The 16,987-nt window shown below is 32.2% G+C and overlaps 1 protein-coding gene and 1 long non-coding RNA gene across 4 annotated transcripts; both read left to right on the forward strand.

Annotated features, from left to right (window-relative positions):
- Positions 2,408–3,236, forward strand: LOC104766096. 3 transcript variants are annotated; one of them, XR_763958.2, is made up of 4 exons: positions 2,408–2,490; positions 2,737–2,892; positions 2,971–3,025; positions 3,131–3,236. It is a non-coding gene; the product is annotated as an uncharacterized LOC104766096 (long non-coding RNA). The 3 variants fall into 3 exon arrangements; XR_763957.2 differs by having other exon boundaries at positions 3,139–3,236; XR_002036725.1 differs by having other exon boundaries at positions 2,971–3,236.
- LOC104766097 lies at positions 11,483–13,774 on the forward strand. Its single transcript, XM_010489914.2, has one exon. The coding sequence runs from the start codon at positions 11,560–11,562 to the stop codon at positions 13,663–13,665; it is 2,106 nt and encodes a 701-aa protein (XP_010488216.1). The 5' UTR covers positions 11,483–11,559; the 3' UTR covers positions 13,666–13,774.

The following is a 16,987-nucleotide window of genomic DNA, read 5'->3' on the forward strand; positions in this document are numbered from 1 at the left end:
GATAAAATAATTATTTGAAGACCACTCGTTTGAATCCTTCATTAGGCAAAGTAGTGAGAGTTAAAGACTCCATGTTCGAAATATATATCATTACATCGCTCTAATCAAAATAATAGGATAGCTATTACAAATGTTTAGTGTTAACATAAATAGATTGCTACAATATATTTTTTCGTTTAAATATGAAACAGGCAACATATGATATCCGTCGCCATCGTGTACACATGTAATGACGACGGAGTTATACATTTCGTTAACTTAAATTCTATAAACTACTAAAATTTTACGTGAAGATAGAGATAAGTGTAAAGTATATAATAATCACAAATTAAATATCGTGAACGATATTTAATGTTATTTAGATTCTTCCACACCACATGTTTGATATTAAAGACTAATGCGAACAAATGAAAACGTTGATTATTAATTAGAGACGCACCATATAGTTTCGGTAGGTATTTCCCATGCTTGTTCAACTCGAGTTGTTCCTTTTTATGCTTTAATCTTGCTTTGATACGGCGAAATTTTGGAAATAATTAATCAAATTGACGGTGTTTTTTTTTTTTGACAAATGATATTTTATGAGTGGGGCAAAAATAAAATAAATTTTAGGTAAAGCAAAAATACAAAAACATATGTTCCCACCTTGAAATCTTGAGTTTGTTAGATGGTCTGAAGGAAGAATGCTTAGAAGTCTCTGAAACATAAGTGAAAGACCAAAACGATCTATTATTTAGCAAAGAAACAATGAGAATACATTATACAAAATATAGAATATATAAAGCCTTTGAAAGGAAAAATGACATACTGATTTTTTTTTTGACATACTGTATAGAAGAGAAATAGAAGCCTTTCTATTCTTCTAATCTTTTAAAACGGGTTTTAATATAATCGTTTAATATCATTTTTTCCCATCAACCGCTCACAACCACATTCATAGTTCCAAAAGGAATACTAATGCAGAATGACATAATTGAATAAAATAATCCAATAGTCCATAACTTTACCTTAAACAAATAATTCACATATATGCGATGTAAGAATAAGATGTTGGGATCGGCATTTGACGCACATGGCTCAAAGTATGACCAGATTCACATTAACAATAAGATGGTAAAATAGTGAATGGCAAGAATATAGAGTTTTTGAAAATTAGACAAACGCCACGATATTCTTGTCATTCACTATTTTACCATCTTATTCGATCTTCTTGTCAAACGCCACGATATTCATCTACTAAATATTATAAGATAACTTGGGTGGTATGTAATATCAAAAATTATGAACACTTATTAGACGGACTGATATAATAATGACGGACGTAGAATATTATATTTTGTGTGTTTGATACGTTATAGAGAAAAAGAGATGTTGTTGTCCACAAGTTGATTCAGCGTTGATGCGTAAGTCCACTTGTGTGGATCATATTGATTCAAAATCCGAAGCTTTTTTGATTTTCTAATTTTGTCCTCAGATTTTTCTGTCTGCTAATGTCTATTGTTGCCTGTTGGTACGAGACCTTAGCCGTCCAATCTTCCCAAAGTATGTGACTATTATTTTTTTGGGAGTTTTTAATATTCAGATATTTTTCTATTTATTTATTATATAGTTGGTACGTAGGACATATTATCATACTTACGCATGTATACGCGTCACTACAAACCTTGGCTAGTTTTATAAAATATATTTTCGAGAGTTTTTGAGTCTTTTGACCCGTTGTTGAAGAAAATGTAGGAGAAGTTACTTTGGACGGTGGTACGATCGATGATCTCTTATGTTTAATTAAAGCATTTTATTGGGAGTCTAGACGATTTGCGTTAGTAAAACTATAAGCTTCAAAATGATGAATTACGAACGTGTGGCTACGGATGGACCAAATGGTTAACCACTGTGTTTAGTCTGTTTCAAATATTTAAATGATCATAATCCAACTAAAGTACTTCTACTGATTAGATATATATAGCTTATAGGAAAAAAAAAGAAAAATGCAACAAGTGAATGACGTTAATGCCTCCGCTATCACCCACCCTCCTAGCTAGACTGTTGTTAGAAGACTAGTTTTATTTTTTCTTTGGTTAGGCTTTTACCCAAATTGACTTTCGAATTTAAATTTGTATTATTGTATAGTTCTGTTTAGGAGTATTCCTTGTTAACAACGTGGCAGCCTAACCACCTAGACGGTCACTTAGTCGTTGATCGGGTTGAGCAAATCAGTTGGATCGGGTTGACGGTCAGTTAGTTGTTGACCGATCACGCTTGAAAATCAGTTTTTTTTAACCGATTTTAAATTAAAAAAAAAACTTGTCAATAAATTTAAAAAATTAAAAAAACTTTAGATATGCCTAGGCTACAATATTTGAATGGGCCTCATCCTCGTTAAAGCCTTTTAAAACATTATGAGCACCCACTTCTCCATCAATCGATGTTTCCAATGGGATCAGTCACCTGAGAAACGGCTATGTTGGAGATGCATTGATTCATAACCCAAAGGTGACTTCTCTTTTTTTCTTTTTTTTTTTTTTTTTTTCGACAGGTGACTTCTCTTATTGTTTTGAAATAGTTAATTGTGAATAGCCACAGGTTTTGAGATATTCTTAACCAGTTATAATGNTTCTTTTTTTTTTTTTTTTTTTTTTTTTTTGTCGACAGGTGACTTCTCTTATTGTTTTGAAATAGTTAATTGTGAATAGCCACAGGTTTTGAGATATTCTTAACCAGTTATAATGGTATTTTCAGGCTTTGATCATAAGATCTGAGTTTTGGTTGTTACACTCTTCGTCTTTTTATTCAGTGCACTGCAAACCAATACGGTTCAACATCTTGTGGAAGTCTGTAACCAGAACTCTCTTGACATACTGACAATATTTATCGATGGGTTTGCGGTTTAACCAGGTGGCTTCTCTTCTCTTGCTATTAAGCTTTCCTAGTTAAACTATTATATGTCTAAAAATTCTAAATTTCTAATTGTAGATGAAACAAGACTTGGTACTTGTTTATATGTGTCTCTGTGCCACATAATTTGTCTGTGAGTTTCCAACAAGCCTTTTCTTCTTTTTCTTTTAATCTTCTTGTCTCGGATTTTTCCTTTCACAGTAACTTCTGATGATATACTTGTTATTGTGATATGGAGAACCAAAGATCGACCGAGATCGACCGAGATCGACCGAGATCGACGGTGGAAATGATAAACCCAAGAATATGTAAATTATGAAGATTGAAAAGAATCCAGAAGATATAGTTTAGGAATATTTGCAATTATCTAAATATATACTAGATTTTAATCCGCGGTATACCGCATGCATATAATTTTTATTATTATTTATATTTTATATTGTATTTGTTTGTTAAATATTGAATGTTTTGCAAATAAAAAAATAACTAAATTTCCCGACCGTTTGTACGGCTAAATGTTTATATTATTTTTTAACCTGCAATATATTTCATGACCATTTGTTTGTTATATTTATTTTTTTTTGTTTAGTTTTTGAGATTCTATTTTGATTTTTAATTATTATAAAAAAAATAAGGGATCTAAATACATAGTAAGTCATTTATATGCTATGATTAAGTTACATTTTTCCTAATAATTTAATTATTTTACTTAATATTAGTTAAATCAACTTAATTTTTATATGTCAAATATTCTAATATTAATAGTGTTGACAAATAATAAAATGAGGATCTGTCTCATCTATCGGGATCTGATGATAACCCGACGCCAGATCTATCTTGGAGAACCAAGTAGCACCTCTCAACTGATCCAACAACTCATCGATCCTCGGCAGAGGGTACTTGTTCTTCACAATGACCCGGTTGAGACTCCTGTAATCAATACACAAGCGAAAACTCCCATCCTTCTTCCTAACGAATAACACCGGCGCTCTCCACGGTGATACACTAGGACGGATGAATCTCTTGCTTAACAAATCCTCTAGCTGCTTCTTCAGCTTTGCCATCTCTGCTGGAGCCATCCTGTAAGGAGCCTTGGATAACGGTGTCGTCCATGGTTCCAGTTCAATCGTAAAAGGATCAGACCGAGAAGGTGGTAATCCCTGCAATGATTGGAACACGTCCTCAAACTCCTCTACAACCTGAATACCGCTAACCGTAGATTTCCCCACTGACTCTGGCATAGATATAGTAACCAAATAAGCCTCACGGCCTTTCTCGATCATCTTCCCAGCCTGAATGGCCGAGATCACGAGACTCCCCGAAGTCGGTCTAATCCCCTGATAAACCAATTTCTCTCCTGAGCACTCAAACTCCACTCTACCCCGATGACAGTCCAGATGAACCATATGCCAATGCAACCAGTCCATCCCCAAGATAACGTCATACAGCTCCACTGGGCTGATAAGCAAATCCGCAGTCCACGACTCCCCTGCGATATGAATATCAATTCCTCTGGCTCATCCAATATCCCTCAGGAACTTGCCTCCCGCAACTCTGACAACTCTTGTATGTTCCCCAAAATATTTAATTATTTTACTTAATATTAGTTAAATCAACTTAATTTTTATATGTCAAATATTCTAATATTAATAGTGTTGACAAATAATAAAATGAGGATTTAACATGTGTTAGCACAAATTTAATGATATTTTATCAATTCCAATATGTTCTCTTGATAACCCATCTACTATATAAAAATATTATATAGTATTTTTATTTTTGTTATTTTACATATTCGTAATATTTTAAAATTTTATTAAGTCTATATATATTAATTATAATATTTAAATAAATATGAATCGAAGTTTTTCTTACGTTAAGAATCAAAGCTCACAGGTTTTGGAAAACAAAATAAGAATCAAATTGTTGTTTTCTTTGTTTGAAAAGGATTACGAGATAGAATATCTTCAATACAAAATAGAAAGTGTGATTAAATATATCATAGTTTCTGTTTCTGTTTTCATATTGATTTTGCTACATTTTTTAAGTTGGAATATTATGTAAAATATTTATGAAACAAAAACTGAAGTAATGCTATTTTTTGAAATTTTTTAGGGATTCACTTTGTAAATAAATACAAATAAAAGGGTAGAACTCAAAATGTACTTCAAAAATGTATATATAGATTTACATTTACATTATCTTAAGAGGGGTTATTGGTTCTATGATTTTAATGGATTTGGAAATCCAAACAAAAATCATGTGTTATTCAATCATTGATTTTAAAATACTTCTCAAAATTATGTGTTATTGGTTCTATGATTTACAAATACTTGTTCAAATCCAATGTTATTCATTTAATGATTTGTTTTTGGATTTCAAAATCTACATTATGTTTTAAATGAATTTGAATGGATTTGAAAGTGTAAAATAGAAGGATTCAAATCCAAGGATAAAACATGTTATTTCAAAATCCATGTGTTTAATTTTTAGAATTTACAATTTCATATAGATTTAAAAATCACATATCCAATAACAGCCCCTAATAATTTAGGAAATCTCTTGTGTATATAAGAGAATATAAGTTGTAACATTATGCTCATGAGAGTCTAATATAATTGTTCCTCTAACACATTATGTGTCCTTACTTTCATCAAATCTATCACTTGTCATCTTTTTATACTAAAAAAAAGATATATATATATATATATATATATATATATATATTCCTGGGAAATATTGTATATGTAGCCCAACAATCAATAGATTATATATTAGATTAAGATCCGTGTTAGAGCACGGGTTGAAATTCATTTTATTTATATTGTAATTTTTATATAAAATAGAATTTATGTGATTGTTTTTAAAAAATTTTTTGGATAAAACATTATGCAATAAAATCATATTGCTAAATATGATGGTTCGAAAAAAACAACTATTTTGTAAGTGTTATATTGTTAATGATTCTAGATTAGTATCCGTGCTATAACACTGGTTAAATTTTATTTTATAAATTTTTTTGTATATTTTATATTTTAAAATAAAATTTTAATATGTTGTATTAGTTTATGTATGTCAAGTTATTTCAACAATGTACTACATCATGACTTGAATGTCATTATAAGACATAATTTTGTAAATTTAGTTTTTAAAAAACGAGTTATTATATTATGATTAATTTAGTATATTGTTATACTTTTTGTTTTAATATACTTGGTTTCTTAGAAATTTTTTCATATTATATTGACATATTATTGACATTGCTATAATAAATCAATTTAGAGTGTTTGAAACAACATGACCCGTTTTTTTTAAATAATAAATAATAAATAATAATAATTATAATAAACTACAACTAGTGGTCCCATATCCACTGGCCACCTAACCACAAGCACAACCAACAATGGAAATAATAGATACCAATATCCAAACAATAATCCAATAACTAATAACCAATAATCAAATATAACAATACTCCAATATCAAACAACATGAAACAAGGAACCAGCAACCTAACAAGTTCTAAAGACCCAACTCTAGCAACCTAGCAATGTCAGACAACATCCAACCGAGTCCCTAGAACATCCTCCTCTTCATTGCCTTGATTCCACGATCACACTTTGCCTTTACCTGCATCACAAACACAAATTTCAATGCATGAGTATTTTATAAACACTCAGTAAGGCAATCCTCCCATCAACTGGGCTATACACACAAGCAATAGAGATACTCTAACCATCAAACAACAATCAACAAACAAACCAGGCTCTGCATCGACCGACACGAGGCTTGCATCGACCAACACCAACAGGGACAAGCATCGACCGACACAAGGTATGCATCGATCGACACAAGGTTCACTTGCATCGATCGACGCATGCTCGACAATACGCGGAAACCCTAGTTGCAACGACCGACGCCTCCACATGGCATCGACCGATGCTCCTAGGTCAAGCCGCGCCGTCGACGCACATAGTGCATCGACCGACGCACATGCTGAGCATCGTTTTTTCCCGAAGCTTCTCGCCGGATCTATGTTCCTGCAACCACAAGAATCGATCCCAAGCCACAAGAAAGCCTCCTAACGCCTCATACAACATTCTAACAAGCCTAACAACACATAAACAACAGATCAGAGAATTTCCAGCTTAGATAAGCCATGGTCATGCACTTACCTTTGCCAAGAAGTTTCTGAACCTTAAAAAATCAAGAACACGCTCCTAAGAAGCTCCTACAACGATCTCAGTTACAAATCTCTATAGGAAACGCCTCCAAACACCAGAATCACCAAGAACGCTCAAGAACACTCAAGAACACTTTTTCTCCCTTCTTTTCTCTCAAAAACGGCTGAACTCGTCGAATGAGACAAAAACACGACTTCAGGGTTTTCCCTAACCCAAAACACAACATTTAACTTAAACTCGTCCGCAGAAAACAACCTTGCATCGACCGATGCACATAGTGCATCGACCGATGCAATCCCTAAACTGGGATTTCGGTTCGCGGATGTTAGAGTGTTTATAGTTTCTAACTTTTATATCAAGTTTCAATATTTTAAAATAAATTATTTAAAGTTTATTATATTATATAAAATCATAAAATTCAACAAAAAAAATATGAAATTGAATTTAAATATTCAAATTTTGACCCGTTACTCAGTAAAATTTTTAATTCAATCGATATTATTTTTAAAGAATAATGTTACTAAAGCTTGAATATTTTATAGACTGAACAATTTATATTTGTTTTTAAAAATTCAACTTATGGTATATCCAGAAATAAAACTATTTTTTTAATTATAATAAATAATATAATGATTTATTTGTTTCACAAAATAGACTCATATATAAAAATGAGAAATGAAGTATACTGATAATTAACAAATTAATATGTTAAGTTAGATATCAAAAGATTTTAATATAGATGAATAATTTAATAAAAGAAATTAATATGGTAAGTTAGATGATATCAAATGATTTTTTAGAATATTCTCTTTAAGATTTTCGGAAATAAATTAAAGTTGCACCTAATATTTAACTTTTAACCAATCTATCAATTAATTTATAATCTATTTATAACAAATTTATTAATATTATATAGTATACATAACAATGTTGTGTACTTCCGTTTTATTATAAAGAGAATAATTAATATAGATATTGAAAGAGTAAATATTCGCCGGTGAATATTTTTTTTTCAAGTAAATTTTTTAAAAAAAAAAATAAAAGAAAATAAGGATTTGTTAGAATATTCTAACTCTAACAAAAACGACATTCAAGATGATGATATTACGTTATTTTTAAATAAATAGAATTCATCTTGGATTCCATTTCTAAAAAGACATACACAAATTTAGAAAATGTTCTTATATTATAATAGCTATACCGTCGAGATGATCCACTGATGTTTTATTTCATTCCCAATTTCCCATAACTTACCAAAATGCTTTTGTTGGTATCTTCATGGATACGAATATGTTGGTTCATAATTATCTTTATAGCTTGTTAGTCCATAATTATTTTGGTTGGATCGAACATGATAAATAATCTTATGCAAAAAAAAAACTGTTTTGAGGCTAGGTTTAAAAGGAACCTTAAGGTCGATAAAGGCATAAAAAGCCATAAAGAGAAGTAGCAGCAAGACAACTCCAAACTGTGACAAGTAGTATAGAAGAGAATAATATATCCAAACCATAAAAGTCCATGAAACCAAGTAGACAAGTACGACTTCGCCGCATCAGACACTAATAATTGGAGAGAAAGATATTTAGGCATATGAAAATTTCCCAAAGATCATACCTGTTCAGAACGAAACTTATTTTCACACAAATTAATTTAATGCACGTAATAGTGAAACTGTCTTACCTTATGATAGGACTTAGGATATAACTCGTAACTTTGTTTTAGAATAAATAAAACTAAAAAAGGATAACTAGTAACTGTAATAGTGTGGTACTTTTGTTATATTATTAGGATTTAAACTGTGGTAACGAGACAATTATTTAATTTTATTTATAATGATGTTTGATTTTAGCGGTATTTAATTTAATAATAAAATTATATATTTTTAATTTTTAATATTTTTTATATTTAAGCAGTAATATAATTATTTTTAAAGTATTATAATTTTATCAGGATAAAACAATAAAATTATGAATTATAACTGTTTGTATATTGTATAATTAATCAGAATAATTAACTGTTTTATTTATTTAAAATAATACTATTATTGGTTTGTTTGATATATAATTATTTAATTTAACTGATTGTTTATTTTTCAGTGTATACAGTTTAATGATTGATTTTTCTATTTTTATTTTTATTTTGGAACACATATATAGAAAAGAAATTTGCTATTAATAAGGAATTTAAGTAGAATTAATTAGTTTCTATAAAAAAATTGATTTTTCAATCTACCATATTTTACTTATTGTTTTTAGTGCAATTTGTAGGGACTAAAATTTTAAATAAGCAAAATTAAAAGGGTAGAACCCAAAATGTACTTCAAAAATATATATACAGATTGGATTTTCATTTTAGGAAATTTACTAATGTTAATATAATTATTGAGATTGTAAAATTTTGTTATAGAAAATATGTGGTATATCATTTAAATTTGAGAGATTCTAGCATCTATAAAAATAGTTTTGGAGATTTAATGAGTTAAAACTTTAATGGGTAGAGTTGTTTTTGGAAAAATCGGAATGTATAGATGTTGTTAAGATTTTATGGCAATAAATGTAACAAATGTTGATCAATTTAATAAAGTTTAGTATTTGAGTTTCTCTGCAATGTTATTTATGGAATTTATTTAGGGGTTAATGTTGTAAAATAAAAAAATAATAATTAAAACTTAAAGGGCATAAACAAAATGTACTTCAAAAATGTTAATATAGAAGTAACTAGGTACTAATCCACCGTAAACCGCAGACTGAACTTTTTTTTGATGGAAATTTGTAATAAGTTATTTTGTTATTATGTTATTTATAATAGTTTGTGATTAAAAATTCAGTTTGCTTATATAATAATTTTTATATTATAAAAATATTTATTGAAAACCTGTCAATAAAACATTTGCATTTAATTAATAAAATTGTTTAAACTTTTATCAATTAAATACAATTCTTGCTATAGTTATGAATTAAGTATAAAGATATAACTAACATGTAAAAGGAGCAACTAAATATATCTGGATTTGCTATAGTTCTTGAAAATATTTGATGACTTACTTAGGAGAAACAAACTTAGAGTAGTTTTTACAAATGTCGCACCAAAACTTAGGTTTTGATGGTGTTTTGTTAACTTATTTTTATTTTCGTAACTTCTTTTTATTTTTGTAACCTACTTTTATTCTCGCAATTTATTTTTATTTTCATAAAGAACGGTGGTTTAAAGATAAATATAACTTTTTAAAATAGATATGATATTATATCTATATCTTTTATTTTTTATTTATTAATTTTTAAAATCTAATATGTGAAACGGAACTGATATAGATTTTTGATAAAATTTGTAGTTATTGCTGGAAAAAATTTGATAGAATTTTCTGGTTCTAGATTTTATTTGATTATTTTTTTTAATATCTAAGCTGTTAGTTTTTCTTATTTTTTTTATCAAATATGAATTACATTTGATTCGATTATATTTTATTTGATTAGATGATTTTGTTTTATTTGATCTGTCAACGATCTTTAATTTTTAATTAATTATCTTTATTAATTAATCTTCATTAAATATTTGTAATTTTATTTTATAATTTTTAAGGTTAATTTCATATTTGTAGTTCCCAATTAATATAGTATGATGTGATTAAAGAAATACAAAATATGGAAATTTTGATGAATAATGTGAGAACAGATCCTTAATAATAAACCAACAAGGAAAATGATAACCAAATACTAGATTGTGAGGAACGAGATATACTAGAAGTCTAGAAGTAACATATCTCCTAAAATCTTATATTACTTGAGAAAGTGATATTGAAAATGCTAAGATCTACTTTCGAACAATCTGATGATCAGTTATTAGCCATATTAAAAATGCAAATATCTAATTTCCATCAAGAGTCCAAGATTTTATTTATTTGCCTCAAATCATATCAAGATAGTGTCAAGATACTACTGTCTCGGAATGGTTAGACAAGTGTATTCTCTCATCCATCACCTTCAATTCTGAGTGATATTTTCCCATTTCAAAAAAAGTAGAAAGAAAGACAATATGTTTATATTATTTATCAATTAATATCAATTATCAAAACAATTAACAAAATGGAAACAAACCATATCATAGCTTGATATTTTTGGTTTTAATTAATAAAGAAAAAAAAGAAACTTCCCAAAATGGTAAACATATTAATATCAATTATCATAACAATTAACAAAATGGAAACAGACCATATCATAGATGATATTTTTGCTTTTAATTAATAAAGAGAAAAAGAAACTTCTCGAAATGGTAAACAAATTAATATCAATTATCAAAACAATTAACAAAATAGAAACAAACCATATCATAGCTTGATATTTTTGCTTTTAATTAATAAAGAAAAAAAAAAAACTTTCCCAAAATGGTAAACAAATTAATATCATCATCCACGTCACACTACTTTCACCTATAAAATGTTCCCGCTACCACTAGCAAAGTCCCAAAAACAACAGAGTAGTCCACCATGAAACTAAGCAACACCACTCTCGTCTTCTTCTTCTTCTTCCTCATCTCTCTCTTCTCTTTATCGTCGTCAGCTTCATCGAACAATGGCTCGACCATCTTGTTCACGACGATAGGGAGACCCACTTTCGAATTCGACATCTTCACTCTCCCAACAAACAAACTTCCACCGTCTCCCGCAGATGAGCATCGTCTCACTGATGGCACGTCCATTAATTTCAACGGCCATTTCGCTTCTCCTTCTCCGGCGCTTATCTCACTTCTTCCCAACAACTCTCGTATTCAACTACAAGACTCGTCTCTTGTACATCTCATCTACGTTACCGAGAGAGACGGAACGCCTAGCTTAAACTACAACGTCGTTTCAAACTCCGGGTCAAGAGTTCGTGCTCAGTTATTTCCCGGCGGTGAGAGTGGCATGGCTGTGAACTCGATGAAAGATAAGCCTGTTTTGACTAACGAGTATCTCGTCTACGTGTCGACACATGTGGATCCGGGTAAGCCAATGGCGAGCTGGGCCGCGGTTTACTCTACCGAGTTACGATCTAAGTCGACTCGGCGTTTGACACCACCTGGAATCGCTGATTTTTCTCCGGCGGTGTCTCCGTCTGGGAAATGGACCGCCGTGGCTTCGTTCGGAGAGAAAGGATCGGCTTGGAGCTTGGTTGCGAAACCGATTAGTACAGACATCTACGTTTTCCTGACGCGTGACGGGACTCAGCGAGTCAAGGTCGTCGAGCTAGGTGGCTGGCCGAGTTGGGTCGACGATTCTACTCTTTATTTCCACCGGGAAAGCGACGACGGCTGGATCAGTGTGTACCGAGCGGTTTTACCCAAAACCGGACCGGTTAACATCAAATCGGTTACGGTTCAACGAGTCACACCACCGGGTGCTCACGCGTTCACACCCGCCGCGTCACCAAACAACACCAACTTCATCGCTGTTGCCACAAGGAGGCCAGGATCAGACATCCGCCACGTGGAGCTCTTTGATTTGAAGAAGAACGCGTTCGTCGAGTTGACTCGTCTTGTATCGCCGTTGAGTCATCACTTTAACCCGTTTCTTTCCTCTGACTCGTCCCGGGTTGGGTATCATACCTGCAGAGGCGACGCAACTGGACGTAAAACTCCCCGGAATCTCCTGCAGAACATCAAAACCACTTCCGACGACCTCTCTCTCTTCAGATTCGACGGCGCGTTCCCGACAATCTCGCCGGAAGGTGATCGTTTCGCGTTTCTCTCTTTCACAGGCGTGTTCGTGGTGAATCAAGACGGTTCAGGTCCACGTCAGGTTCTTCCGCAGATGGGATTTGGAACAGTTTGGGATCCAGTTCGACGTGGGATACTTTACACAAGCTCCGGTCCGGCTTTAGCACCAGGGAAATCACAAATCGATGTTCTCGCCATTAACGTCGACGCACCGAACCCGTTAACCGCCGTTAAGAAGCTCACGACTAAGGGAGAGAACAACGCGTTTCCATGGCCGTCACCTGATGGTAAAAGGATCGTGTTCCGTTCTGCTCGGTCCGGTACTAAAAACCTTTATATTATGGACGCGGAGAAAGGTGAAGCTGGTGGTTTGTTCCGGTTAACTAATGGGAACTGGAACGACACGATTGCTACTTGGTCACCAGACAACAATTGGATTGTGTTTGCATCGAACCGGGAATTTCCCGGTACGTTGTTGATGAATTTGTATGTAGTTCACCCGGATGGAACCGGTTTAAGGAAGCTGGCGCAGAACTTGACCGGTGGGGTGTCCATGCATCCTATGTTTAGTCCCGACAGTAAGAGAATCGTGTTTACTTCCATTTATGCTGGACTCTCGGCTGAGCCTATTGGTACTCCGCATTTCAACGTCCCGAGTAGTGAGATCTTCACGGTGAATTTGGACGGTTCTGGTTTGACGAGGCTCACGCATAACTCGCTGGAAGATGGACCACCCATGTGGTTCCCCAAGATCAAAGCTACTGGTGATGTGGCTTGGCCTAAGAGGTTTGGGTCTAGTTGCTCTATGGAAGATTTCAAGACGCAAAATACGACCCAAAAAATGACGACAATGAATAAGCGCGCAACAATGTCTTTGTGTGCTGTTCCTTCGCAATGATTTTGTAGCGTACAACTTGCTCTTCGAATTAAGTTTTTTTGTTAAGATGATATTTTTTATTAAGTATTTTGGCAGCCTAAAGAAATAATATTCCTTAAGATTTTTAATATTTTTTCAAAAAATAATATCCACATTGATCTTAGAAAAATAAGAATCAACAGTTGAAATCTAATGATAGTATTTTGCTTTGTCAAAGTGTGCCCACCATGGTGCATGCTAGATAATTCGTAGAATACAAACAAAAGAAGTGAAATATTCTCCCCTTGACTCTTGAGGATATATAATATACTTTTGTAAGAAAAGTTACAAGTACAAGTTCCACAAATGATAGCCACATGTCAACTTTTCTCAAATATCATAGTGACATAAGAGCATCATCATTAGTTATACTCAAATGAATGTCTTAAACTTTAAATATTATTAAAAATAATACTTATCTAGTTTTAAATTTCTGCTAACTTGTTTTTATTTGTTCTCTTTTTATTTAAGAATCTCATTAGTCATTCTTAAATATGGATGTATTCACTATGTATGATATAATTTATATTAAAAATATTTTTTTAGAAAATAAAACATTACGGAACAAGACTTAAAACAGTACCAAAACAAGAGGCAAATCAAGACTGATTACTAAACACAATATATAATTAGATTGTAGCTACCTGTTCGGAATGTATCAAGACGTATGCCCTAACTATGTATCCAACTATCTAGGGATGTTGTGGTGGGTAAAAACCCAGCCCGACACGAATCCGAAAAAACCTGCCCAGAAAAAACCCACATTCAAAAACCTAAACGGGTTTTAAGTTTTGTGGGTAAACCCGAATGGGTTTTAACTTTTGTAGGTAAATCTACGGATACCTATATTTTTTGTCTTATGTGATGTATTTTGTATTTTACATTATCTATTTCAATATTTTTGTGTTTTAGTTTTTTTTATACCAAAAACAAATGTGATTTATTTATGTATTTTGTGTATTTTATTATATTTGTGACAATTTTCAAAAAAATTTAATCTTATATTATATGGATAAAATATAGACAAAAGCATAGAGAAAAATCAAAACCATAAACAAAGTTTGGTTGACAGTAATATGAAATTTTGGGTTTTAATAAAATGATTTTTTTGTAAAAAAAAAACCAGATGTCTATCATATATTATACATCAATTTAAGGACTTATGTGATTGACTTTTGATATTTGGGACGTAAAACGTCATTGTTTTACTAACTGAGATTTAAAAAAAAAAAACCCGATGGGTACCCATAGTTTTATAGGGTAAACCCGAGTAAGACTTTATTAATTTGGATACCCACCCAATTTAAACCCATATTTTTTTTTGTTACAGAAAACGGATCCTAAACCTGATTTTAAAGACGGATCCAGGATACCCAATGGGTTTTAACCCATCGTTGACATCCCTACAACTATTCATGAAGCTCTGATGCATTACGTATGACTACCATAAGTGCATGCCACATATAGATTACAACATTCCCTGCGTTTTTGTTTGATTCAGTTTTTGTTGTCACCTATAATAGCATGAAACAACTAGAATAAAGATATCTTTCAGCATAACAGCAAGGATCAAAGAACCAGGATAATAAAGTAACCCACAGTAGATCACAGCACATGAGTATAGTTTTATTACGTCATTTTTTCAAAAAAGTATATGTAAGGCAACTGAAACAAAAAAAAAAAAAAACTTTGATGTTTAACAAAAAAATTACATCGCAGATGTGAAGATAGTCAACCATATCCAGAATCACGTGCTAAACTATGAAACTAACCTGGGCAAGTATATCAGTCATCAAATCACTAGCATCAGCGTCACCCTGGCCTATAAGTCTATAACACACGTCTGAATAACTGTATGTGAAGAAAAGAGTCTGTGATCCCTGCAACATCATACTCAGGCTGATATGGACTACTAGTAATATCCCTCAAAGTTTTTATCATTCCCTCCGTGCATTTCTGCAGCGACAAAACAAAGAAAAGGGTTTGCCAAAAACTGACTGTCTGATGAAACAAAAAAACAAAAAAACAATCTGACTATCAGCCATATTTTAGCATAGTGATCTATTTATAAGTGATTACCACACATATCTAACTTTATTACAAGAGATATATAATAGACAAAAGCATCATACATGTAACATAGCAAGCTCATGTACGCAAGTTCAATGAAGCATATTCAATTACATTAGTAATGTAAGTCATTTCTTTTATGATCCTCTCTTTCATTAGTGAACACGGATGTTGTTGCAAAGATTGTAAGTCATTTCTTTTATGATCCTCTCTTCTACGTTTTTCATTATAATTTACCTCTATAAACATAAGTCCGACATTTAATAGGAAATGACAAATGAGTTCGTTCTGTTTGATGCTCCATCATCATCATCATCAAACCCAAAAGAAGACACTCTTGCTCAGATATTGGGACCTGACAATCCTGGACGCCTGAGAGCAATGGGTAGAGGAATGAGTATGACCAAACTTGCTTGTTTCCAGATGAAAAGCAAGTATGTGACTCAAATGCAACAGACCCAAATTCAGTTGCAGCACTAGGTCAATGAATTACAAGATGCTCTTGCGAAACTGAATAGTCCTGTAAGTCTGGAAATCCATATCATTAGATTAATGGTCTAAGAAAATTGTAACTAATTACATTCCTTCTCATTTTACAGCGTCAATTTTCGGAAGTTGGTGAACATTCAACACCAAGAGTAAGTGTTAATATATAATGAGATTTGTTGAGGTTGTTCACTGAATGGTTAACAGATTCTAACTATTATTTACCTTTGTAGAGTGTAAACCAAAAACCACAGCCTAAATGCATTCTGTATGATTGGTCTGGCTCTAAATTTAAAGTAGCCGAGGGTTGTATTCTGTCTTTTGATCACATGGACTTCATCAACAATGTACCGTTGGGCCCTAATTCAGTGAAGGTGTTGGTTGAGACGGATTTTCAAGAAGATGCATTTCTTTGGAGACCTGAGGCAAATATGTTTAGTATTGGTCAAGCTGTAGGAGAAACTATTGCGTGGCCTCAGGATTGTGTTGATGCTATTGAGCAGGAGTTAGGACCAAAAGACATTCCGCCTAAGGTAATGTTTTCTTAATCTGATTGATTGTACTTAGGATTTGATATCTACGTTTTAGTGTTCTTAAATCTAGTAATATTTTCTATATTGGAATTATTTTGTTAAACAGAGCCCAAAATATAACTTCCATGAACAAGTGCAAACTTCTACATTGGCTATCAAATGATGATAAACCTGTTGCTGAAGGTCGTTGGCAGACTCGTGATCCCAAAGCTTTG

The sequence above is a fragment of the Camelina sativa genome, chromosome 19 (genome assembly GCF_000633955.1).
Source record: "Camelina sativa cultivar DH55 chromosome 19, Cs, whole genome shotgun sequence".
Taxonomy (NCBI): Eukaryota; Viridiplantae; Streptophyta; class Magnoliopsida; order Brassicales; family Brassicaceae; genus Camelina; species Camelina sativa.